Genomic DNA, 22,865 nt, shown 5'->3' on the forward strand with positions numbered 1-22,865 from the left:
TGCTGACAGGTCTGCAGTTAGTTGCCACCCGTTTCTGAGCTGTAGTAATTTTTTGGGGATTTGGTTTCATCCACAGGTCGGCAAGTAGCACTCTCCAAAATACTGCTTTGCCTGAGTGGGTAGCATGCTAGTGGGTAGCATCAACGTTAATAACTTTACTACTATGCTTAGCTCCGTAGGTGGTAGCTCAAGCTTGACGTGCTTCGGTGATATTTTAATTTGGCTTTACACAATGTGCATATGGCTTTTGACTTGTCTATGAGCCGTCCGGGAGTTTTGGAAAATAAAAAGCTCCATTCAGGATTTCATTGCTGCTGTCTTTCTCCATCATGCCTGCAGCCTGCAGCAGCAGGATGTGATACGAGGAAGTGGCAGCTTGATGATAAGTAACGGTGCTGCAAAGGGTCAAAATAGTAGCCTAGCTAGATTCTAGTGATTTTTAGAACAGCCTGTTAGGCACGACGCAAAGCCCAGTGAAGTGTAAAATAAATTAATAAATGCCGGCATGCGATTAATGCGATTTAAAAAATGAATCGCATTGTGTCGGCTCTTAATCGCATCGCGAGTAACGCGTCAACGCTGACAGCCCTAGTATAAAGATTACCAAAACTGTCCGAGGTAAAGATTTATCACAGTTGCCCTGTTGAGTTTTTTTTGTAAACAAAGTTTATGTTTACATTCAACTAAGGTCTAACTAACATGATGAACATATTTACTTCCTTATAAAAAATACTTTTTTTAAGTATTTTAAATCCTGCATTGTTGACTTTCATGTTTACGAGCATGCAGTCTTCTTCTTCACTGTCTTTATTGGGGCAATGCAGAATATCTCAGTGTTTTAGCGCCACCTGTTGATTAGTGGAAGAGTGTGAAACCATTGGTAGGACTCGTGTGTGTGTGTGTGTGTCTGTGTGTGTGTGTGTGTGTGTGTGTGTGTGTGTGTGTGTGTGTGTGTGTGTGTGTGCGCACACGAGATAAACAAAACGGGGACCCACAAAAATGACTCCATAGCGGGACTAGTGGTCTAGAACTCCACAGGAAATCTTTAAGCATGAACTATAACATCTTACTCAAGAAAGGTGTAACCCTCGCGTCAAACAAGCTGATTGGTAATCCAACTTCCAGTTGGGATGTGGATTCAAAAGTCTAAAAGAAAACAGTTATGTTGTTTTTTGCTTGCAAGCAGACGGAGAAACATGATAGGCCTACAGCCTTATAGAGTGACTTCCTGATTTAGCTTGAACCATTTCAACTACATCAACCATTCCTGCTGTTGTTGTGCGCACACACATGCTTTTCTTGGGCAACAACATTTCAGGTGCACTTAAGTAGTTCAGTTGCCTGGTTGACACCAGACCCCCAGTGGGTCTGGGCAAGGTTCATTCGCAGCTCATTTCCAAAGGAGCGTTACCAACGGACTCCGCTCAAATGCCTCTGGGTGCATTGGATAGTCCTTCAACCAATCGGACTAACGATCCGGTTGACGTAGCAGCGACAGCGCCATCAATGGGTTGCTGCGCTTCGGTAGCCGTCACAAAAAGCTTCTTGCCATCGCTGTGCTATCGTCATCGTGTAAAGCCCGCCTCAACGGTTGTGATTGGTGCCTTGATTTGGAAAAATTGGAAATGGGCTTGAATGGGCTCTTGGCCAGACGGACTTGCAGAGGAAATTTGCCGGAAGTTCGTCAGGGTTTTCCCAGGCTAGTAGTTTAGATTAGTGGTTCCCAAACTTTTTCACATCAAAGACCCCTGAACGGAATAAAATTGGCCCCCCCATCTGGTAGGTAGGATATATTTTTGCTTTTATTCTAGACGTATTATAACCAGGGTGCGATTTGTGGGGGTACCAATACCATGGACAGTGGACCATGGACTCGGCCAGGCATGCCAAAACATGTATTTGATGACCAAATGCCCCAAGTTGTAAAAAAAAAAAAAAATGGAATTATCCTTCAAGTACCTGCGTAGCTGCAACATTCTAGTAGCAAGGCTGCTCTACATCAGTTTTAGATTTGCATGTTGCTGGACGAATACTAATGCCTCTGAGAAGCCCTCACGCTGTAGTAACGGCAGCCAGCACGCAGACTACACCGTGGTAAGCTGCAGATTCTACGGAGTGTCTCTATGTGTGATGAGTGTCCCCATTGTGCTAAAAATAACTCAAGGTCACCAAGCACCCCATGCCACCAAGGAGGAGAGAGAGAGAGAGAGAGAGAGAGAGAGAGAGAGAGAGAGAGAGAGAGAGAGAGAGGGCACAAACCCTTCAATTTGTACAGATTCAAGAACTCCGCAAGGATGTTCCACAAGCCGCGCCGTTACACACATCTTCAATATAACAACCACATGAAGGTACACGTGGTATTTGAGATTGCAAATGAGCAGATGTCGCTTGTATCGTATCATGTGATATCTGTTGAAAAGGGCTGAGTGCAGAGTGGATACAGAGGGCAGCTGCAGTCCCACCCAGAGCTGCCGCAGGGTTTTTCTATCAGTGCCAGAGCCAGACCCTGAACAACAACTGGCGATATTCAACATCAAGTATCTCTTCATTTGCCCTTCCAACGTGATGTACTACAGGGGAGCTGATGATCTGCTCGGTGGGTGGGGTTATTTAAAGGTCCCCAGGGAGAGGCAGGGGTACAAATCAAGGGCGCTGCCATGTGGATGACAGAGGAGGAGATCTACTGTATGGTAGCCGGGGTAATGGATGCTGGCAGTGGTGGAATGTAACAAAGTACATTTACTCAAGTACTGCACTTATGTACAAATTTCAGTCTTTTCTTTTCGTGCCACTTTCTACTTCTACTCCGCTACATTTTAGAGGGAAATACTGTACTTTTTACTCCACTACATTCACTCGACAGCTTTAGTTACTAGTTACTTTACACAATAAACTATGTTTTATTATAAATTAAACTACCCAATAATATAACAGCCTGCACTAAAAGCTGAAATGATTAGACGATGATGATGAACTGTTTGGGTTGTTTCCAGTTTCTAAAATGTGAGGATTTTTCTGCATTGAGTACTTTTACTTTCAATACTTTAAGTACATTTTTCCTGATGATTACTTACATACTTTTACTTAAAGTGGCATTATGTAACTTTCAGTTTGTGTTGGTTCTAGCGGCCCCTTTGGACTAAAGCGGTGCTGTTTTTACCACACCTGCTGTCCTAAAGCTCTTTTCTTTACGGTGCTGTATTACCCACTGTAGATTACTGAGTTAGTGTTACCGGGAGGTCATATAGTTGCGATGAATGTTTTGTTCAGACAGAAAATCATTCATTTACAATAAGAGAAAACGTTACAGATGCATCGTTGCATTTCAAGTGTTACATACGGTAACTTAGCCTACTTTGGATGTATCGTGAGATAAACCGGGTGTCACTGTCGCTGGGTCACGAGACAAAACATGAAGAGATTGTTGTAGCAACCAACATAATAATAACTTTGATTAATATAGCGCGTTATTTAAAACCCACGGATGATTTACACAAGTACACAAGTACAGGGGGACAAGGGAACAGAAGACAGTAGGCCAACACAAACACGGAGTAAAATAAATAAAAACCAGGCGCTAAATGGAAGGGGGGCGTCATTTAATGTTGGCTACTGACGCACAACCACATCGAGCATTGTCAAGTTATTTCATGAATGAAATAGACACATTACATACCTGAGGGCCATTTCGGGGTCCTTTTTTAATCATTTACAATCCCGTAATTGTCTCCATCTGTTGAAAGCCCGATCGAGTGTGACTCACGTTATCGCCCGTCGTCTTTGACATTACCGTTTATCTTTTAGTTGTTCTTGGTTTAATTTCCTTCTTTCCTGTGATGGTCCTGCCCCAGTATCAGCCATAACTACAGCAGATAACTTCTAATATAACATTAAAATACAATTAGGCCTATATAAAGACATCTCCTGTCACCTGGCTGGATACCTAACACAGGCTTTTCAGGTGTTACAAAGAAATCTGTGACCCGTCAGAATGTGTTGCTGTAGCTCCGTCTACCCGCCGCAAATCATTCTGGGACTGCGCGGGGAAAATCAGACCTGGACAGAAACTTTATAAAAACTTTATAAAAATAGTGTTCTTTTCACTGTTAGTCTCGTTTGCTGTTACAGGTCATTTAAGACCATTGTATGAGAAATGACAGAGCTTCAGAAACACTAAAAAAGTTACATATAGTCACTTTAAGTAACATTCTCAATGCAGGACTTTAATTTGTATTACAGCGTGGTATTAGTACTTTTACTTAAGTAAAGGATCTGGATACTTCTTCCACCAATGGATGCTGGGGAGGGAGCTGTTTCCTGTGGTGGCTTCAGACTGCAACAGTGCACTCTTATGGAGAGCATGTACTGTATGTGTAAAACACAAGGACATGATTGGGATTTCATTACAATTTTAGATATCAGTAAATGTGCCTGGTGTTACGAATAATAATTTGTATTTTGGTCCTGATGATGATTATATACATATTTCCAGCACTTTGCTATAGAGCAAGATTTCTGGCCAGATTGACATGAAATCTGAAATGCATTCAGTGTCTTTATTTCCCCCATGCTACAGCTGTGAGTAGCCACACTGTTCAAATCCTACACCTTTACATTACTTCAAGATCCTTTAATTCAAAAACATGGAATTATATCCCAGTTATAATACAATATCCCAGTTAGCATACATTTTCATTCCCACATATTGTTCCCATGAACGGAGAAAGCAGTGTTGAAGAAAAGTCCCAGATTGGATGCACCACGAGGAGCTGAGCCAGACAGCTCAGCATGTCACAGCTCCTTACCTGCTTATGTAGACGTGATGAGGTTCTGTCCCAGGTCTCTGCCTGTTAAAAGGAAGTTTTTCCTCGCTGCTATCGCAATTTGACACTATAAATAAAATGTAATTGAACTGAATTAAAGCAAATGTAATAATGGCATGTGATCTTAAAGGGGCACTGGTTGCATATGGTTATGTTGATACCTGAGGAAGGTCCGCTCTCTCATTTTCGTGAGAGGGACGTCTTCACCGGGCCGACGTGCAAACAGAGGGTCATTCTCAAGTGCCTTGAACACGTGTTGCTGCAGCGAGAGAAAATGATCAGAATATGAAGAGGAACATTTAGATTAGTGGTTCCCAACCTGGGGTCCGGGGACCCCTCAGGGGGGCGGCAAAGATCACAGGGGGTGCACAAGTCTTTATCTGGTTTGAGGTTGAGGTAAAAAAAAAATATTTGCACATGTTAAACAAATTATGATAATACACTAGTAATATATAATAGTATATAGTAATATAATATATAATGTATACAAAAGTCTGTATAAAAACTATATATTTTTATCACTATTTCATGAATGAAACATGGCAGAGAAACGTAAAAGTGCTGATAACTCCTCTGTATTAAAAAAGAAAGTAAGGCTCTATCTCGAGAGTTACCTCAACTTCGGTTTCGGAGGGGGGGGCTCAGCTTTTCTTAGACATAAGTAGGGGGGGCGCCAAAGAAAAAAGGTTGGGAACCACTGATTTAGATGACATGGGGTACCAAACATACAGAAGTATGGTGGCCCTGAAGTGCAAATCACAACAGCAAATAGAAAAACGCAATAGCAAATCATAAAACACAACGGCAAATAGGAAAACCATTCAACAAATCATAAAACACAACGGCAAATAGGAAAACACAACGGCAAATAGGAAAACATGACAGCAAATACAAAAACACAACAGCAAATCGGAAAACACGACAGCAAATATGAAAACACTTCAACAAATCATAAAACACAACAGCAAATCGGAAAATACGACAGCAAATATGAAAACACGACAGCATTAACTTCTACCGGAAAAGGTAGGGCCTATCTAGCAGAGGACGGAGCCTCCTGATTGGACAGACTGACTGTCTGTCTTTTAACAGGAAAGAGAGGTTAAAAACACAGAAAAGCGCCTACTTTTAACAGAGAGACAGTCCGTCTGTCCAATCAGGAGGCTCCGTCCTCTGCTAGATAGGTCCTACCTTTTCCGGTAGAAGTTAATGCCGTTTTGTTTTCCTATTTGCTGTCGTGTTTTCATATTTGCTGTTGTGTTTTCATATTTGCTGTCGTGTTTTCCTATTTGCCGTTGTGTTTTATGATTTATTGAAGCGTTTTCCTATTTGCTGTAGTGTTTTCCTGTTTGCTGTCGTGTTTCCTATTTGCTGTCGTGTTTTCATGTTTGCTGTCGTGTTTTCCTATTTGCCGTTGTGTTTTCCTATTTGCTGTCGTCTCTAATGATTTGCCGTTGCGTTTTATGATTTGCTGTTGCGTTTTTCTATTTGCTGTTGTGATTTGCACTTCAGGGCCACCGTACAGAAGCCCTAAAAGGCAAGGTGAAAAAATAAATTGTATGCAAAGTTGACCAAAACCTAAGTTCATCTTCTACGTAGAAGATGTTATCTCTTACGTAGGAGATGTAAGTAGGAGATCATATCTTAAAGTTCATCTCCTACATACCTTTTGTTTATGCTACCAGGCAAATTAAAAGTTCAAGTCCAAATCTGTGCAGCAAAGGCCAAACATGGTGTTACTGGTGCTCAGAAACAACATCGCTAAGGAAGATACACATAACTGACATGATGGGGTAGATAATGAGCACACCTTCTGTCAGGGTATTTTTGTGCCGCACAGCAAATGTGTGTGTGTGCGTGTGTCAGGTTGTCACTGTACTGCTATAGGGCAAATAGTAGAATGTCTCAAACAAGAAGCGAAGAAGCTGCAGTAAAGAAAACACATCTTATGTCTTTGGGTCACAGAACTTGCAACCAAATACTTAGTATGGAATATAATTGTAAAACTTGATATTCATTTTACTGTTTGAAGTGTTACGGTCTCATTTTGATCTGACCTATAAATAAGGGTCAGTTTCCTCGTCATGGGCAACACTACTCAGCCTGTGGCTCAGGAGGAGCTTATATTAGGAGAGATATTTTTTTTTTTTTTTTGACTGACTCTGAATTTTGTAGGAAACAGAACACATCCCGATGCTTGATGTACAACACGCACATTGATTTGGCATTGAAAGCACGTACTGTTCACTTGACTGCTACTGATTATCAGTATACAAGTTATTGTTATGCTGTAAAGAACTAGGCTTTTTGCTGAAGGTGGGGAAGATGAAACAGAAGGGTACCAGACTGTTTAATGTCACTTTTCCCTCAGGCATTTATTGTAAAAACACAAAACAAAAACCAGGTGATAAAGGTGTGTTGGCCATATGCAGACATTATATTGTTAACATATTAGTTTAAATTGAGTTACATTTTCCTAAATTCTTTGCACACCTTTAGTTATCAACGATAAAACAAATTGTACTGCTTCTTTAGTAAGTGAAACATTACCCCCCCCCCCCTAGTATTCAACAACCCATTATATGGAACAATACCAGACCAGCTCACGTGTTGACGTTGATCTTTTTCATCATTTTATTATATATATATTTATAATATGTACAGAAAAAAAAAACATGATCAGACTCAGCAGGGAGACAAGCCAAACAGAAAAAAGACAGAAGGTGACAGATAGGCGAGCTCCGTGCTTTTTATTAACAAACACCTAGTGAGTGCCTTTATTAAGCCATTGAACAGCGAAGGACAAGTGTGCAAATGACATGGAAAATACCGCCCCCACATACACACACACTTAAAGGAACACGGCGACCTATTGGGACTTTAGCTTATTCACCGTAACCATACATACCCTTCTCATCTCCGTGCGTGTCGTAACTCTACCGCTAGCCTAGCTTAGCACAGATCCTGGATCCTTCTCCTACTTGGGCGGAGTGATTTGCTTGCAGCACCCGAGAAGCCCAGCAAGTAGCAGAAGTAGCAGCTGCTTCGTCTTTCTGAGAATATAGTTCCTAGTTTGTATACGGTTAGAAGATGGCTGTGTCTCATGTGACCTTGTTATTTGTACATGCTGTGACTATACAAATCACAACATGGAAATAGGAACATGTTGGTGTTATTTTGTCACTTATTGGGAGCAGTAGGCTAGGTGGAGCTGGTTACCTCCAGGATCTGTGCTAAGCTAGGCTAGCGGTGGGGGGGGTCAGACAGAGTTACAACACACACGGATATGAGAAGGGTATGTATGGACTTATCTAACTCTGGGGGAACACGGGGAATAAGACAAAGTCCCAATAAGTCGCCGTGTTCCTTTAACCCAAATTAATACAAAAAGTGAATTGAAGAAGTCAAGTGTTGTTTCATCAGAATCACATTCATAAGCTAAAAGCCCCCCCCCCCCATCAGATCCCCCACCCTACCCAGTGTCCCCTCAGACTGCCGTGGACAAGACAACACAGTATAGTATTCAATGAATACATTAAAATCAGTAGAATATCAAGACTCGTTGAAAGAAAGATAAAAAAAAAAAAAAAAATCAGTTGTCAAACCCTTGAACGTCCAGTATATGTATATGTGTGTGTGTGTGTGTGTGTGTGTGTGTGTGTGTGTGTGTGTGTGTGTGTGTGTGTCTTGAGTGTTAAGTTTCAAATGATTGCTTGTTCTGCATCTACTCAAGTGAGACTGGCGTGATGCCAGGGTGCCAACATGTTTCCAAAAAGCTCAGGAATGTTACACTGCCCCGCTCTACACACACATACGTACGCACGCACACACACACACACAGCTGTTTCCTTCCCTACCCCTTAATGTTAGATTCCAGTCCTACACAGGGCTGAAAAACACAAGGCTAAAAATGCATCTGTGGAAAATGACACACACACACACACACACACACACACACACACACACACACACACACACACACACACACACACACACACACACACACACACACACACACACACACACACACACACACACACCTCCGAGCGATGCCAACAGGATCATAAGTAGCTGACGTCACATCAGTGCTTCACTCTGATCACTCCAGAATCGACGCTTTCTGACTGAGCATCAATCAGCGATGAGGCTGTTGTTCTCAACGGAACGTGGACGCGTGTATATTCAGGTTTCAGGAGAGCGGCGACGCCCGTGTTGGTTCTCGTTGCAGAGAGAACCAGGAGTGCAACCAAAGCCTGGGTGAGATTCCCTTATCTGAAGGAATTCATCCCGTTGCAGTGACATGGCTGGCTGGAGGGGAGAGTCGGGAGTTCATATCCGGTCGGCGAACCCGAGACCAGTCAGTCCCTGAACCTCCAGACGCACGACACGTGTGACGACGCCGACTGTGGTCTGGAACAGAATGCCATTAGCTTTCTGTTCAGCATGCATCTCCCTGCTGTGGCTAACCGAGATAACTCAAAGCGCGACTTCTCACACGGCCCTTATGCTACTTCAGTACAGTACGTTCGCCCTTTGACCATCTTTTCCAGTTCTTTGTAAAACAGGGTAAAAAGTTGCGGCTCAGATCGACGAGGTCTCACAGACGTTTTACACGAGTATAGAGGCCCATCTATAAAGGCAGGGGGGGGGAATGCTCTTTTCCTCACATTCCTGCCAGTTCCCCTGGAAACACCACTGAGACCTAATACAGCCGTGAGAAGCAGAGAGCCGCTCAGAGCTCCAGAGCATGGAAAACAGACCGACACCTGGCGCCGATTTCACCCTTTATACGTCAGTGACCGACGCGTCTCGCACAACAACTGCTCTGAACCGTTTGTTCCTCGATCAGGACGGCAAAATGGTGAATGGACCTCGAGTTAAGATTTTTCTGACGTCAAGAATGAGTAAACCCTGAAAAAGTGACAGATCATTGATCACACCTAAACAAGTTTTTGAAGATGGCTCTAGAACTTCCCAGGGATGTCTTCAAGTGTCCATGTCCACATGATTATAGACATGTCTTCAATAATGCAGAAAAGGTCTGCCGTGTTGAATGTGAAGACCTCAGTACATGTCAAATGGCGTGCGTCTGAAACCCCCTTTTTGACATTGTGGGACAACAAACTTATGGCGTGGTTAAAAGTGCATTTGAAGTATACTGAGGCAGTGGTGATTATTGTCAAGGACCCCCAATGTAAAAAAAGAAGAATAACACAGGTGGCGCAAACAGCAAAACTGAAGCATCGTGGGAAGCCGAAACGCACAGGGACATGAGAGACAGGCGTCAACACAATTACGTTTTCAGGGAAGGAACAGCAGCTTTTGTAAGAGCCCCCCCCCCCCCCCCCCCACCCCGAGCCGACAGACACACCCACACCACATCTCCACCTCAGCTTCATCTGCAAACAAGCAAGAAGAAAATGACACCCTAAAACCTACTCCGTCACATACTAAGCATGAGAGTTTAAACTCATTGTACAAGTCAGAAGTATCAATGAGAAAACAAAAAAAATTAAAATAAAAACAGTAAAACCACAATAATAAAACTAATTGTAAGCTCAATGCAGAGAATTGCCCATTGCTTCTCTTTAAGTTAAACCTGTCGTGTCCCCCCTCACATCTCACCATGTGTACGCAGCGTTACCTGCCCTTGGACTGTTATATTTAGTGTCATTCCAGGAAGTCGCCATGCTAAATGTTACAGCATTTTGTCACATTGCTTTCTTTTGTGTGTGTGAAATGAAGACTAAACTAACATCATATATTGCAGTTCTCCCAACCCTCCGCCTCCATCCCAGCTCTGACGTCTACATGGGGAATTACCCGACCTGCCAGTGGGTCCTCTTCTAACTCGAGTGTTGAGCGGGGACTTTGGTTGGAGGATCTCTTGGTTAATGCTTCCGTCCAAACTAACTACAATCTGTCTTTGCATGGAGCTCTCTCTCCTCATTACAGTTTCAGACAAGCGGCCGGGGGTCACACCAGCATTAACTTTTTAAAAACAATTTATTTCAGCGGAATCTGCACTGCTTCCCCTAGTTTGACTTAGGTGAATTGACCAATCGCAAACCATCTTGGCAGTTGTGCCTTTAGAGGGAACAGAGAGCCGCAGAGTCCCACATGGAGCAGGCTATTGTATTAGCTGTGGTGTACCATCCGCGTCTTACATAAACATTCCCAGCAAAGAGAAACGGTTTGCAGACAGGAGTCGATGGTGCAACTGTCTTTTGAGTAAACTGTTAACTTACTGTTAGCGACCGAGCTAGCTGACAATGCTAAAAGTTAGCTCCCCAGCCACAGTGGCTTACCAACAAGCCCCACAAGTGCTCACTATGCTACTTAAGCTTGTTTTTGCACTTCGGTATGCTTCAAATGAGATGCTTGTTGGATTGACTAACAGCATCTAAAACCCCCTTTTCCGTGGTGCATTTTCGCGGGGAACTGCATCTGACGATTTTTGGAACTATAATCCGACAATCATTCAGCCATTGGCTATGTGTGAAGAGTTGTGAAAACAAGCTGTTGTTCTTCATTCTTCATGCATCTACTTCAGTCATCCGTATACAGTACCTTAAAAAGGTGTGTTCAGACAGAACGCGAGGCAAATTTTAGAGCTGGCGCGATTGCATAAAAAGTCAATGGAAAGGCGTGAGTACTTTTGTGTTTTAACTTGAGCAACAACAACAAAAAAGTATTCTACAATCAGTGGCTGATATAATAGTTTTAATATGGTGTTTTAACTGTGCTTGGCTCAACGGGCCGCTATGTGGAGAAAACAACAATACACATGCCTAAAGCCTTTGGCAATGAAAGGGGATGTCACAAATTGAATGCCAAGTGTGGCTGATTGCCTGTGGCCACGCTGCAATTTGATTGGCTATTTGCCAAGTACTGTTGTCATCAATAGTTAGTATTTCCTTTAAATGGACGGCGCACGGGTAATCGAGCAGCATAACAGAAGTTGAGGAGAACCGGTATGTGCCCAGTCGGATCAAACTCACGTAATTGACGTAACAAGAAAATTCCCTTTGCTTCCTGTCTGAACACACCCTGTGAGAGTGTGAGCTGAGGGAGAGGACAGATGGAAGGGAGAGGAGGCTCGCTGTATGGGCTTTCCCTGGATCCTCATCAAGAAATGGCAATGATGAGTCACTGTTCAGGAATACTTCCTGCTGTGTACGGAGCATCTACAGTGGGCAAGCACACTGCACCTGCGCGTGTGTGTGTTTGTGCAGGTAAATTATTCCAGGGATGAAAAGTCTGGGCTGGGGCGAGGAGGGGTGGCCCTAAGAATGAGATCAGCAAAGACAGACACAGACTGAGGAGAAAGTGTTTGGCTTAAATCTCTTTAACCTCTGCCACCCTACTACTGTGTTTGAGTGTGTGTGTGTGTGTGTGTGTGTGTGTGTGTGCGTGTATAGAGATAAGCTCACGGTATCTAAACCTAATCCCCCACTGCCTTCATTCCACTCTAAATCAATACCAATCTTCCCCCCGCATCTGTTTTCTATCTGTCCTCTTGGCAGAAAGCCAAAGTGGCCTGGGTGTCTGTTTCTGTCCCTCCCTCACAGACTGCTCACTTTTGCTCTCCCACCTGTTTGATGGGTGTCCAGGCCCGAATTAACCCCTGTAAAGTTTCAATCTGTTTTCTGATCTTAACACTCTTACGGTTTACTCCTCTGTTCGGCCAACCATCCCCGGATGTCCAGGCGGGCTGACAGAAGGGGAGTCAGGGAGCAGGGGTGGGTTACAGGGTGTTACGGAGGAATGGTGGGGTGTGGAAGTGGCGGAGATGATGGGAGGGAACACGGCAGGAGAAGAAAGGGAGATTTCGGTGGAAGTGGTGGAGGTGATGGTCAGGGTGGTGGGTTGGGGGGTCTTTTAACAGCAGCCCCCTCCAGACTGCCGGACGGGGGTGCTCTCGATTTTTAAGTTGGGCTTGTCGCCGCCGGCTGTGGCCCCGGGACCCATGCGCTTCTTGATCTCTGCGGCCATGGTCATGAAAGCCTGCTCTACGTTGGTGGCGTTCTTGGCGCTCGTCTCCAGGAAGGGGATGGCCAAAGAGTCGGCAAACTCCTGCCAGAAAACAAAGCAAAACACTTATGAGGGAAACTCAAAACATACAGAGACCTATCAGTGGTTGTAGAAATTTAAAGCTATAGTGCGTCGTTTTTGTCGCCCCCATGAGGAATTCTAAGTAATGCCAACAAAACTGACGGCGTGTCCACATGATACAAGCCCTCCGTGATCGCGCACCACCCCCCCTCCTCCACACAGTTGCTAGTAGCCAAGGATGACACGGAGGATTAAAAAAAACATGACGGACTCTTCAGAAGAGGTCATTATCTCTACTCAAGTTTCTGCGCGGGAAAGTATATTTCCTTTATTTGTGACATGACAGCTTACACATGAAAGGGGAGAGAGGGGGGGAATGGCATGCAGCAAAGGGCCGCAGGTCAGAATTAAATCCGCGGCCTCTGCGTCGAGGACTGAGCCTCCGTATATGGGCGCTCTCTACCAGGTGAGCTACCCAGGCGCCCTCAATACCAACTTTTATTTTAAACGTTCTTTAATAATATGTCTTTATTGACGTCCCCTTAAGCCTCATACAGGCCAATAATTAACATGTTAATGTAGCCCCATGCACGAAGAGCAGCCTTACCTTGGCTGTTGTGTAGTCCACTACTTTCTTAGTGGTCAGGTCACACTTGTTGCCCACCAGAAGCTTGTTGACATTTTCACTGGCGTAGCGGTCGATTTCCTGAAGCCACTGCTTGACGTTGTTATAGGACTCCTGCGCAATGACGAGAGAACGAGCATGACAAACGGTAGTTTACAGGTTTTTAACGCCACTGTGGCTGGGCAGTTACAGGGAATTGTAGTTTATCATTCTTAACACCAGCACACTCTATTAAAACTCAATGAAGCCCTGCAGTGAATACTATGTGTCAAGTGGTTCTAATGTTCACTACTTGTTGAGCTCGTTAGTGATTTTCGTTTTTGAGGCTGATTGATTTCTAAAAGCTAAATATCACATTCAAATAACTATAGTGCTCATTAATGAGGTCTATGTGCCATGCTGGGAGCAGAAACACTTGGTCTATGGATTTCAGTTCCTCAGATGAACAGAACTGCAGCCTACCAAATGTGTGCTTTGTGTTGAATCAAAACAATGGTGTTTTGGAGCCAATTATTGAAAAACATTTTGAAGAAGTACCCTGCAAATTAAATGTTATGTTCCCACGAAAAGCTGGAGCAACCTCACATTCACAAAGTCCAACTGGAACAGGTTTTGGTACTGAACCTCAAAATATTTTGAGTACTTACTCAGCAAGGTAACTAACTAGTAATGCAATAAAGTAACGGACTGATTTCCTACTCTGAGGAAGAAGTCCAGAGGGCCGACCCACCTGATCTGTCACGTCATATACAACTATGATGCCGTGGGCTCCGCGGTAGTAACTGGAGGTGATAGTACGAAACCTCTCCTGGCCTGCAGTGTCCCACTGAGAACGGCAAGGGAGAAAAGATTAGAAATCAACACAACACAAATACTATTCCATAAAGACTCCCCTAGCCAAAAGAGCTCACGTAATGCGTGTTTGACTTTAAGGAGCAGTAGGGGATAGAGCCGTGAGAAATAGAGCAGTAGGAAGTAGAATGCACTATAAACAAATAAAGTGTATTGACCTGAAGCAAGCTTAAACAGTAAACTACATTTACTTTGATTCAAGTCAGCTTATTTCTGTGTAGCAGGCAGAAGAAATGGTGAAATAATTAGTGGATGAAGACACATTAAATACAGAGCAGCAGAGTCATGAAACTAGTGATGCGTAAATGCTCATTATGCTGAGTTTACCATATTCATTTACAAGCAGCTAAAGGCCCAATCTCAACGTTCTTATAAGCGACCTTCCTTTGTTCGTGGTGGCCACAACAAATCAGAAAATATTTAAAAACTGGCTTTTATTTTAGAAATAACCGTCATTCATTTAAAGTATTTATGGAGGAGAAATAAATAAGCGTATGCTTTAATGTAGTTGGCGGTTGACTGTGAAGTGTATGCCAGCTTCTAACAGTGTCATCAGCTCTATTTCTGTGCCTGTTAAGGACACAGTGGATTCTATTGTAGTTTTGTCCTGCTATCCATGATTGAAAGTGAGCATTCCCCTACTCCTGCTTTGAACTCATGGGAGCACAAACCCAATCTGATTAACTAAACTTAGTTTAGTAAAACCTATCCAAGCCAGAGTCCCAAGTCCCACTTAAAAAGTAACTTCAGTTTATTTTTAACCTGGACCCTAATCTTTGAAATTTGTCCAGTATTGGGCGAGAACGCTGTGACCAGCAGCCGTGAACCGGGCTGCAATGTATTCCTATAGGGAAAATGTGCACCGTCAATTTTCGTCCACTAAAAGTGCTCGTTTTGCCTCCGACAGGCTCAGATTGGTATTCCAATTGTCTGACAACATTATGGAAAGGATCCCTACAGAGATAGACCTTTTTTTTTTTTAAAAGAGTAAGATCCTCAAGATCGCTATTGCCAAACCCACCAGACTCCATGAAAATGATCAATACTTTTAGCGTGTATAGAGCCAGCATGTTTATTACAAGTAAAAAAAAGTAATTGTTGGAGCAGTGGAAAGACGAACTTTCTGGTGGGTTTAGTGATAGTGATCTTGGGGGTGTTTCTTCTCTTTAAAAAAAGGATCTTACTCTTTATCAAAAAGATCTATCTCTGTAGGGATCCTTTCCATAATGTTGTCAGACACTTAGAATAATAATCTGAGCTTGTCAGTGGCAAAAAACAGAACTTTTGTGAACGTAAATTGAAGGTATTAACTTACTTTGTAGCTTGTATCGCTGACGGCCGACTGCAGCGATCTCGCTTAATACTGGACCAATTTAAAAAAAAATTTTGTTCCCATCAGTCATTTAAGACAAAAAAAACATTGGAAAATAGGGACCAGGCTAAAGAAAACAAAGTTACCCTTTAATGGAGCAGGTCTTCCATTGCCAAGTGTGACTAATCAAACTCTAATGCGCCATTTAATAACCCTGTGGTGTCCTCGACCATTGTATTGGCAACGTTAAGACTTTGTAAATCAAAATAAACAATACAAATAAAGCTTCTTTTTAAACCTACTGCACTGTATGGTCATAACTAGGGACGTCCCTATCAGCTTTTTTGACCCCCCGATCCGATCTGACATTTAAATATTGAATATCTGCCGATATCGAGTCCCGATCAAAAATAACTAAGTAACTAAAATATGTGTTATGCTTAATACATTTAACTCAGTGCAGCAAATGAGTCTTTTGTCTCGACACCAAAACAGTTCTCTTTAGGATCCCGGCAAACCTCCCAACCAAAAAAGAAACAGTCTCAGTTCCACGCTGGACAACAAAAACTAAACTTAGTGACGCCTCTTGTGCTTAATAGTCCATCTTTGATTTTCTTCTCGTCCGATGCCGGCTCCAGGGAATAACGGCCTGTAAGCGTGGTTAAAAAGTGAAGAATTGGAGTAATCTACTTCTGTAAAACGGGTGACTAAGAAAGGCGGGCCTTTTTTACTTGTTGCCAAGGGTTGGACACTCTCTGAGCAGAAACTGGTGAGTTGCCGCACGCCATTTTGGTTTAAAGGTGCCAGCATCCATGCGGTCTGACGGTGTGTATGTGGGGCAAGGTGTGTGTGATTAAAGGCAGCGATAACTACAAGCTGATGTAAATGATCCAAGGTAATCGGGGTGAATGCAGATCCCTGATCAGTTAAAAAAATGCCCATATCGTCTCCGATCCGATCAGGACATCCATAGTCATGACTTCACCTCTTTCACACAGAGGCTACGCTATAGCGCCATAATGGCGGTCCGCCGTTAAGCCAACTTTGCTTTTTCACACCGAACCAAGCAAAGGTGGGGCAAAGACCCAGTGTGTGATTTCACATAGCATGCCTGCAGTCCGGATATGACTGCACGATATGAGGAAAACACGCGATAATGTTGTTGAATATTGCGATAACAATATTACTTGCGATGAATACAGATATTAAAGTGTACTCAGCTCTGCATTTCTACTTCTGTCAGTATTCAGTTTTCTACTGCACCTATCTTTTTAACTAACATAAAGAAATCTCTGAGAGTCTTTAGCGATATGTTGCAGCCTAGAGCTATAGAGAGAAGGAGGACTATTTCATGCAATGTTTCCGTAAGTTATTAATAACTTTGGCTACTCGGAACGCTGCTTTGTCCCCATTTTGACCTGTGGGTCGACTCGCGCATCACTACAGTCCCGCTGTCAAAGTTCAGCTCGGTTACAGCTCTGTGACTACCTCCACTGCCGGCCTAAAGGCACAACAACTCTGTCTCCCCAATCCGTCTTCCTAACTTTCCTACAGACGGCGAGGCGGATTAAAAAGGAGCAACAGCAGCGCCTTGAACAGGCTGTGTGAAAGGGACTTTTGTCATATGTGTTCTGCTTTTGTTCTGCTGTTGTCCTCCCTCTTTGGAGGCGAGTTCCTGGAAATAAATTGGAGCACTGCTTAGGAAGGGATACTAAATCCCAGTGCCGGGTGCTTTCAGGGGTTGGAGGCGTTGCTGTCTTACAGGACATGTGAGTGTCACAACAAGAACGACTACAACAAATACAACTCGGACCATTTTACTCCTGCATCTGGAAGGAGAAGGTCAACCAATACTTCAAACGCTTGATGGACAAGAGGCTAGGGCTGTGCAATTAATCAAAATTATAATCGTGAGAACGATTTTGGCTCCCAGTGATTACAAAAAACGATTAACCGGGGGGGGGGACAAAGAAGAATCTAGCCCCAAAGCCTCACAAGGTTAAGAAAAGTTCAGGCGACGGGAAGCTCCAGTTACTGGTTGTTTATGGTCTGCAGTGTGAATGGGCTGAATGACTGCTTAATTACAACAAGAAAATTAACAGTAACTCCATTTATCTCCAGGTGTGTTTAAAGTGATCTATAAAAGCAGAGGAACAGAACTCCACTGCTCACGGTGCTTTTCATTTTCTGAGTATATGTATGAGCAGAGCGGCTGTATGTCTGCTTAACAAACTGGATTTTTTTGAGGTGGCATAGCCCGTTACCTTAACTAAAAAAAAAAAATTTAAAAAAAAAACACAGGATCCAGTTACAGCTTGGTCTGAATGCACACAAACATAAACCCACACACACATCACACAGATCACACACATCACACACACCTCCTGTGTGTTTTGATAACAATGGTTGGATCTCAGCCCTAACTCAGGTGAGGGTTACAGAGACTGTTCTGTATCTCTCTGTGTGTGTGTGTGTGTGTGTGTGTGTGTGTGTGTGTGTGTGTGTGCTCACAATCTGCAGTTTGATGGTCTTGCCATCCAGCTCGATGGTGCGGATCTTAAAGTCCACTCCGATGGTGCTGATGTAGCTCTCTGTGTAGGTGTCGTCCTGCAGAGAGAGAGAGAGAGAGAGAGAGAGAGAGAGACAGACAGACAGACAGACAGACAGACAGACAGACAACAGCACGGGGTCAGGCCAACAGCAGAATGAGGACAAACCAAAGGTTGCGCTCGAAACAGAGACATTTCGAGGCCAAGAGTAATTTAAAAAAATAAAAGTTTAAGAGGGTGTGACAGAACTACTTACAGCAAAGCGCAGCAGAAGACAGGACTTTCCTACTCCAGAGTCTCCAATGAGCAGGAGCTTGAACAGATAGTCACTGAAAGAAAAACCATCCAGGTTAGAACCGGGACATTTCTAACCCTACCGCATGTAATATCACAGTTGATAAAAGCGCTAACACACACCATTACCAATAACGACACCTGAATGTCAGTACAGCTACCTGAACATTATTTTAGACCACCTTACGTTGCGGATTATAAAAAAAAGAAACCTCTTTTTCCTTATTGTCAACATGTTAGTCTGTCTCACAATACTTTCTGTCTTCCCTAATCGGCCTGTGGCTCTCACCCCCCCCAAGCCTATTGGTTCCTACTGAAGATGCTTCAAAACACCTCACGGATATATAATTTCATTTTCTTTTTTTTTTTAAAAAGGCTCAGTAATTTCCTAAAACAGCTGGCCACTGTAGTTTTTAGTAAACATCACTCAGACTGGAAGAAATAGTGCGTTTGTTGGGGACTATTTTCAGCGGCGGATACATCCACATTTGGTGCTTTTAGTGAGTGTTTGGGGCAGCAGGATGGTGTATGTGGGACTGAGTCAAAATAAACTAAAGTGTGTGTGTGTTCATGGTGATGAAGGAACATGTCGCCCAGTGCAACAGAGTGGCTCACTGATGGGTTTTTAATTGTTGTGACAACAATAGAGCTCTATGGCACAGAGGGAGAAGATCTATCAGGCTTTGAGACACACACACACACACACACACACACACACACACACACACACACGTTATTAGTAGATACATTCATTGTTGGTTTGGGTCTTTTTACATGCTTAAACAATAATAGAGGTATACAATATCGACCCCAAAGCTCCAGGCTTACTGAGTGCCATTTGGTTTGTGCTAATTCAATTGACATTTACGTAAGGTAACATGACACTAATCCATCGGATTGGATCAGTGCATCCCTAGTTTGCATTTTTCAGTTTTGTGCTTTCATTAGGGATGTCTTTCAGCCATTTTAGTTGTTGTGGTTGAAAGCTCCAGAAAAAGGTAGTGGGGGGACCTTGAGTATAGATTTTAGAATCAGAAGAATCAAAAAAGGGTTTATCGCCACAATGAGTTACACTTATGTGGCCTTGCCTTGGTGAATGGTGCATCCATAAACAAACAAACAAACAAACAAAGAGTCCGAGTTTTTGTTCAACTACTGTTTGCAGGTCAATAATAAAGCAATTCTAGGGTTAGGCAGTATTCTGACATAGACAAACTGTACAGAATGCACAGAGAGTGGGAGGAATGGGAGTGTTAACTGGGGCCAAGCACAGACTTGTGCCCGGGGCCCTTGGGCAGGTTAATCCGGTACTAGGATTAGGGCTGGTCTGGTAACACCTAAAACTTTTGGATTTTAGTGCCTATACCTGAACTCAGTACTGATACCTAAACACTACTATTTAAAGCCTTATTTTGAGGAATATAAACGTTTGGGTCCTTCTGTTGAGGTTTGATACCCACTCCTTCTACTAGCAGGTTCTCCCAAAAATGATGGAACAACATCCACCACCCTCCACCCCACCCAATCACTGAGAGGAAAACAACATCACATGAATTTGACACACAGCACAACAGCTGTAGAGAATTGCCCAATGCCACTGCTATTCTTGTGTCATAGGAAACTGAGACCTGTCGCGTAGCGCACCCCGACACTCGATCAACTGGCAATATCTCACAAACACTGGATGCAACAGCACTGTTGCAATCAGCCCAGTTCACATTTCTACATGGCTATAGCTTGTGTTGATGTGGACTGACGATGAGGGTCAATCAGTTGTCATTTATTGCAACAAGCAATCCGAGCGCATAGCCTTATATATACTTGAACTGTGCGATATGAAAAAGGCAGTTAAACTGAAGCTGCCAGCTAACAATAGTCATCGTGGCAACGTTAACAGCTTTTACTGCCAGATAAGTGCCAGTGCATCGTTTGAAACCTTTCAATAGTGCGCTTTTTTACAGGTTTTTCTACAAACACCCTTTTTCATTTAACAAAAGAATCAAATTTCTGGAATGTAAATTGTTGTGTAGAATCAAAAAAGCCTTACAAGAACAAAAATAATATGACATCTAGAACTATCTGATGAAAGAATACGTAAACAAGACTAGGAATCTGACCAGAGATTTGAAGCCAACTTTCTATAGACACATTTCTGTCAGGAGCCAGGAGTAAATAAGCAGGCTCAATACTAATGTAAAACACACTGTTGAAGGCTGTCAAAGGAGATGTATCATTTACAAGGCAGGTCATTATGAAACCTCAATACATATTGTGTACTGACTGAACTGGTCTGATGTATGAACACCAAAAACTACTAAAGACTGGCACCAAATGCTCTGGCTCTTTTTTTCTCTGATCAGACGTCTCTAATCATTTGTATTAGTTTTAAGCCGTGTTTTGTTTAGGCAAAACATCTTAAATCGTCAAGACAACCCTAAACACTGACGCATTCAAGAACTTTGGCTTGAATAAAAAAATATATAACCGTTTATATTAAGCAATGAAAGACGTTTCGGCAACAGGGTCTGCAGTTACGGTAATTAGTCATTAATAAGGGTAAACAAGTGTAAGGGTATCAAGTGGTTATAAGCTGTTGAGAACTGGATTGTAGGCCATTGTAGTCTGCAGTCTTTTAAACAAGATATGTGGTCAAATGATCCAATGGAAAAGGGCTTTCCTGGTTAACTTAAGAGCAAGTAAAAAAAGACAAGTGTCATGGTGGAGGAGGTTAAACACCAGTCAAATAGATTTTTTTACTACCCAAAATGTGATTAGATTTGGTAACCATTAATACACCCATTTGTTACAGTTATTAAGGGGTGCCTTAATAAAAAGTAGCATCAAATCGTTGAAGATGGAAAGCCTGCACTTACCCTGCCTACTTAAGATACAGTGTATGCAATATTAAAGCATATCTAAGGTTATACAGTGTGTGTGAGTGTGTAAACAAACATGGAAATAAAGACGGTCTGCTAAGGGTGTGTGGAGGTGTTAGCTAAGCTAGTTAGACAGGGTTCCATAGGGATTCAAAGGGAAGCTCCTGCTGTCGGCTCCAGGACGTTTCTGAACCGACAGACAGATTCGGTGACGAGCGGGACTCCTCTTATTTCAGGCTGCTGCAGATCAGCCGTCAAAACATCTGCTGTTAGCTGCCGTTTCATTTAGCGTTAGCCATGACACACGATACGCAATGGAGAGAAGCTAACACACATAGCCTACAGCAGGTACGACAGCATTCAAGATAAGGACCTGGTAACCACGTTTTTATTCGGCCCTAGCCAAATAGTAGGCTAGTAATATTAATGGTAGTAAAATAAATCTACAAACGATTACCATAGTGCACTCTGCTCGTGAGCATTGTAACGTTAATGTTAGTAAATGGGAAGCCATTTCTAAAAACTGAAATGATGCCGATATGTGGCATTAATGGCAAATTTAGAGTTGCGTGCATTATATTGGCTGTATTATGTTAACGTCACGTTATGTGACGTTACAGTAAGACGGCAACTTAGACATATGTTTCCATATTTAAAAAAAAAAAAAAAAAACACAACAGGTTAGGCTATAGACGGTCTATCGAGGCTAACGTTACAGGTCAGCCAACCCTCATCTGTTACTTCATTACTTCACGTAACGTCAAGCTAAAGCTATTCGTTTCCATACTAGTTTTTGGATACAAGTATATAGCAGCGTGTTCCCTATGAACGTTTTTACTCGCGTTTTACAACCTGGACTGTTCGTTTATTTGTCGCGTGCCACAGCCGTCACGGTGAGGCACGAGCAAACTGTCAGCTGACGTTTAAAGAAAACCCGTTCGCGAGACTGACACATTAAAGAAGAAGCTGTCCGCGCCCTGTTCACGGGAGCCAGCTAGCTGGTGTTTGACAATACATTAATCGACAGAACAATTAGCACGCATTATTTATATAAGGTCACACCACAAACCACGTAACAAATAATTCTGATTTATAAATCAACACGACAGTGGCCGCCTTACAATGTAACGTTTAAACTCACTATTCGGGATTCATGGTTTCACTCTGGATGTGTTTTTCTGTCGGCGACTCGACTCTTCCTTCCTACTCCGGCAAAAAAAAGATGACTTGTAACGTTAGGTCCGGGTATCCGAGGCACTTAGATGGCTGTTTTACCGTCTCCGTTACTGTCCTGTGGTCGTTCCACTGTATTCGACCTTTATTGTTTCATATATCCTTGATTCTAGCGGACATATCCCTATTTTCTCAGGTTAAGCTGTTGTATTTTACTCCTATTTTCTTCTGCCTTGTCCGTTGCTTGCTAAAGGCTCAAGATGGCTGCGCAGGTGCGGTAGTGACGTGAGCTGACGTGTCATTGCT

The 22,865-nt window shown here is 43.0% G+C and overlaps 1 protein-coding gene across 1 annotated transcript; it reads right to left on the minus strand.

Moving 5' to 3' along the window:
- Positions 1-8,466: 8,466 nt before the first annotated feature.
- Positions 8,467-22,843, minus strand: rab1ba (zRAB1B, member RAS oncogene family a). Its single transcript, XM_078275973.1, has 6 exons — positions 22,528-22,843; positions 18,473-18,545; positions 18,179-18,274; positions 14,234-14,329; positions 13,486-13,617; positions 8,467-12,899 (listed from the first exon to the last, which is right to left on the minus strand). The coding sequence occupies exons 1-6, from the start codon at positions 22,539-22,541 to the stop codon at positions 12,705-12,707; spliced, it is 606 nt and encodes a 201-aa protein (XP_078132099.1). The 5' UTR covers positions 22,542-22,843; the 3' UTR covers positions 8,467-12,704.
- Positions 22,844-22,865: the final 22 nt, after the last annotated feature.

This window comes from Sander vitreus, chromosome 19, assembly GCF_031162955.1.
Source record: "Sander vitreus isolate 19-12246 chromosome 19, sanVit1, whole genome shotgun sequence".
Taxonomy (NCBI): Eukaryota; Metazoa; Chordata; class Actinopteri; order Perciformes; family Percidae; genus Sander; species Sander vitreus.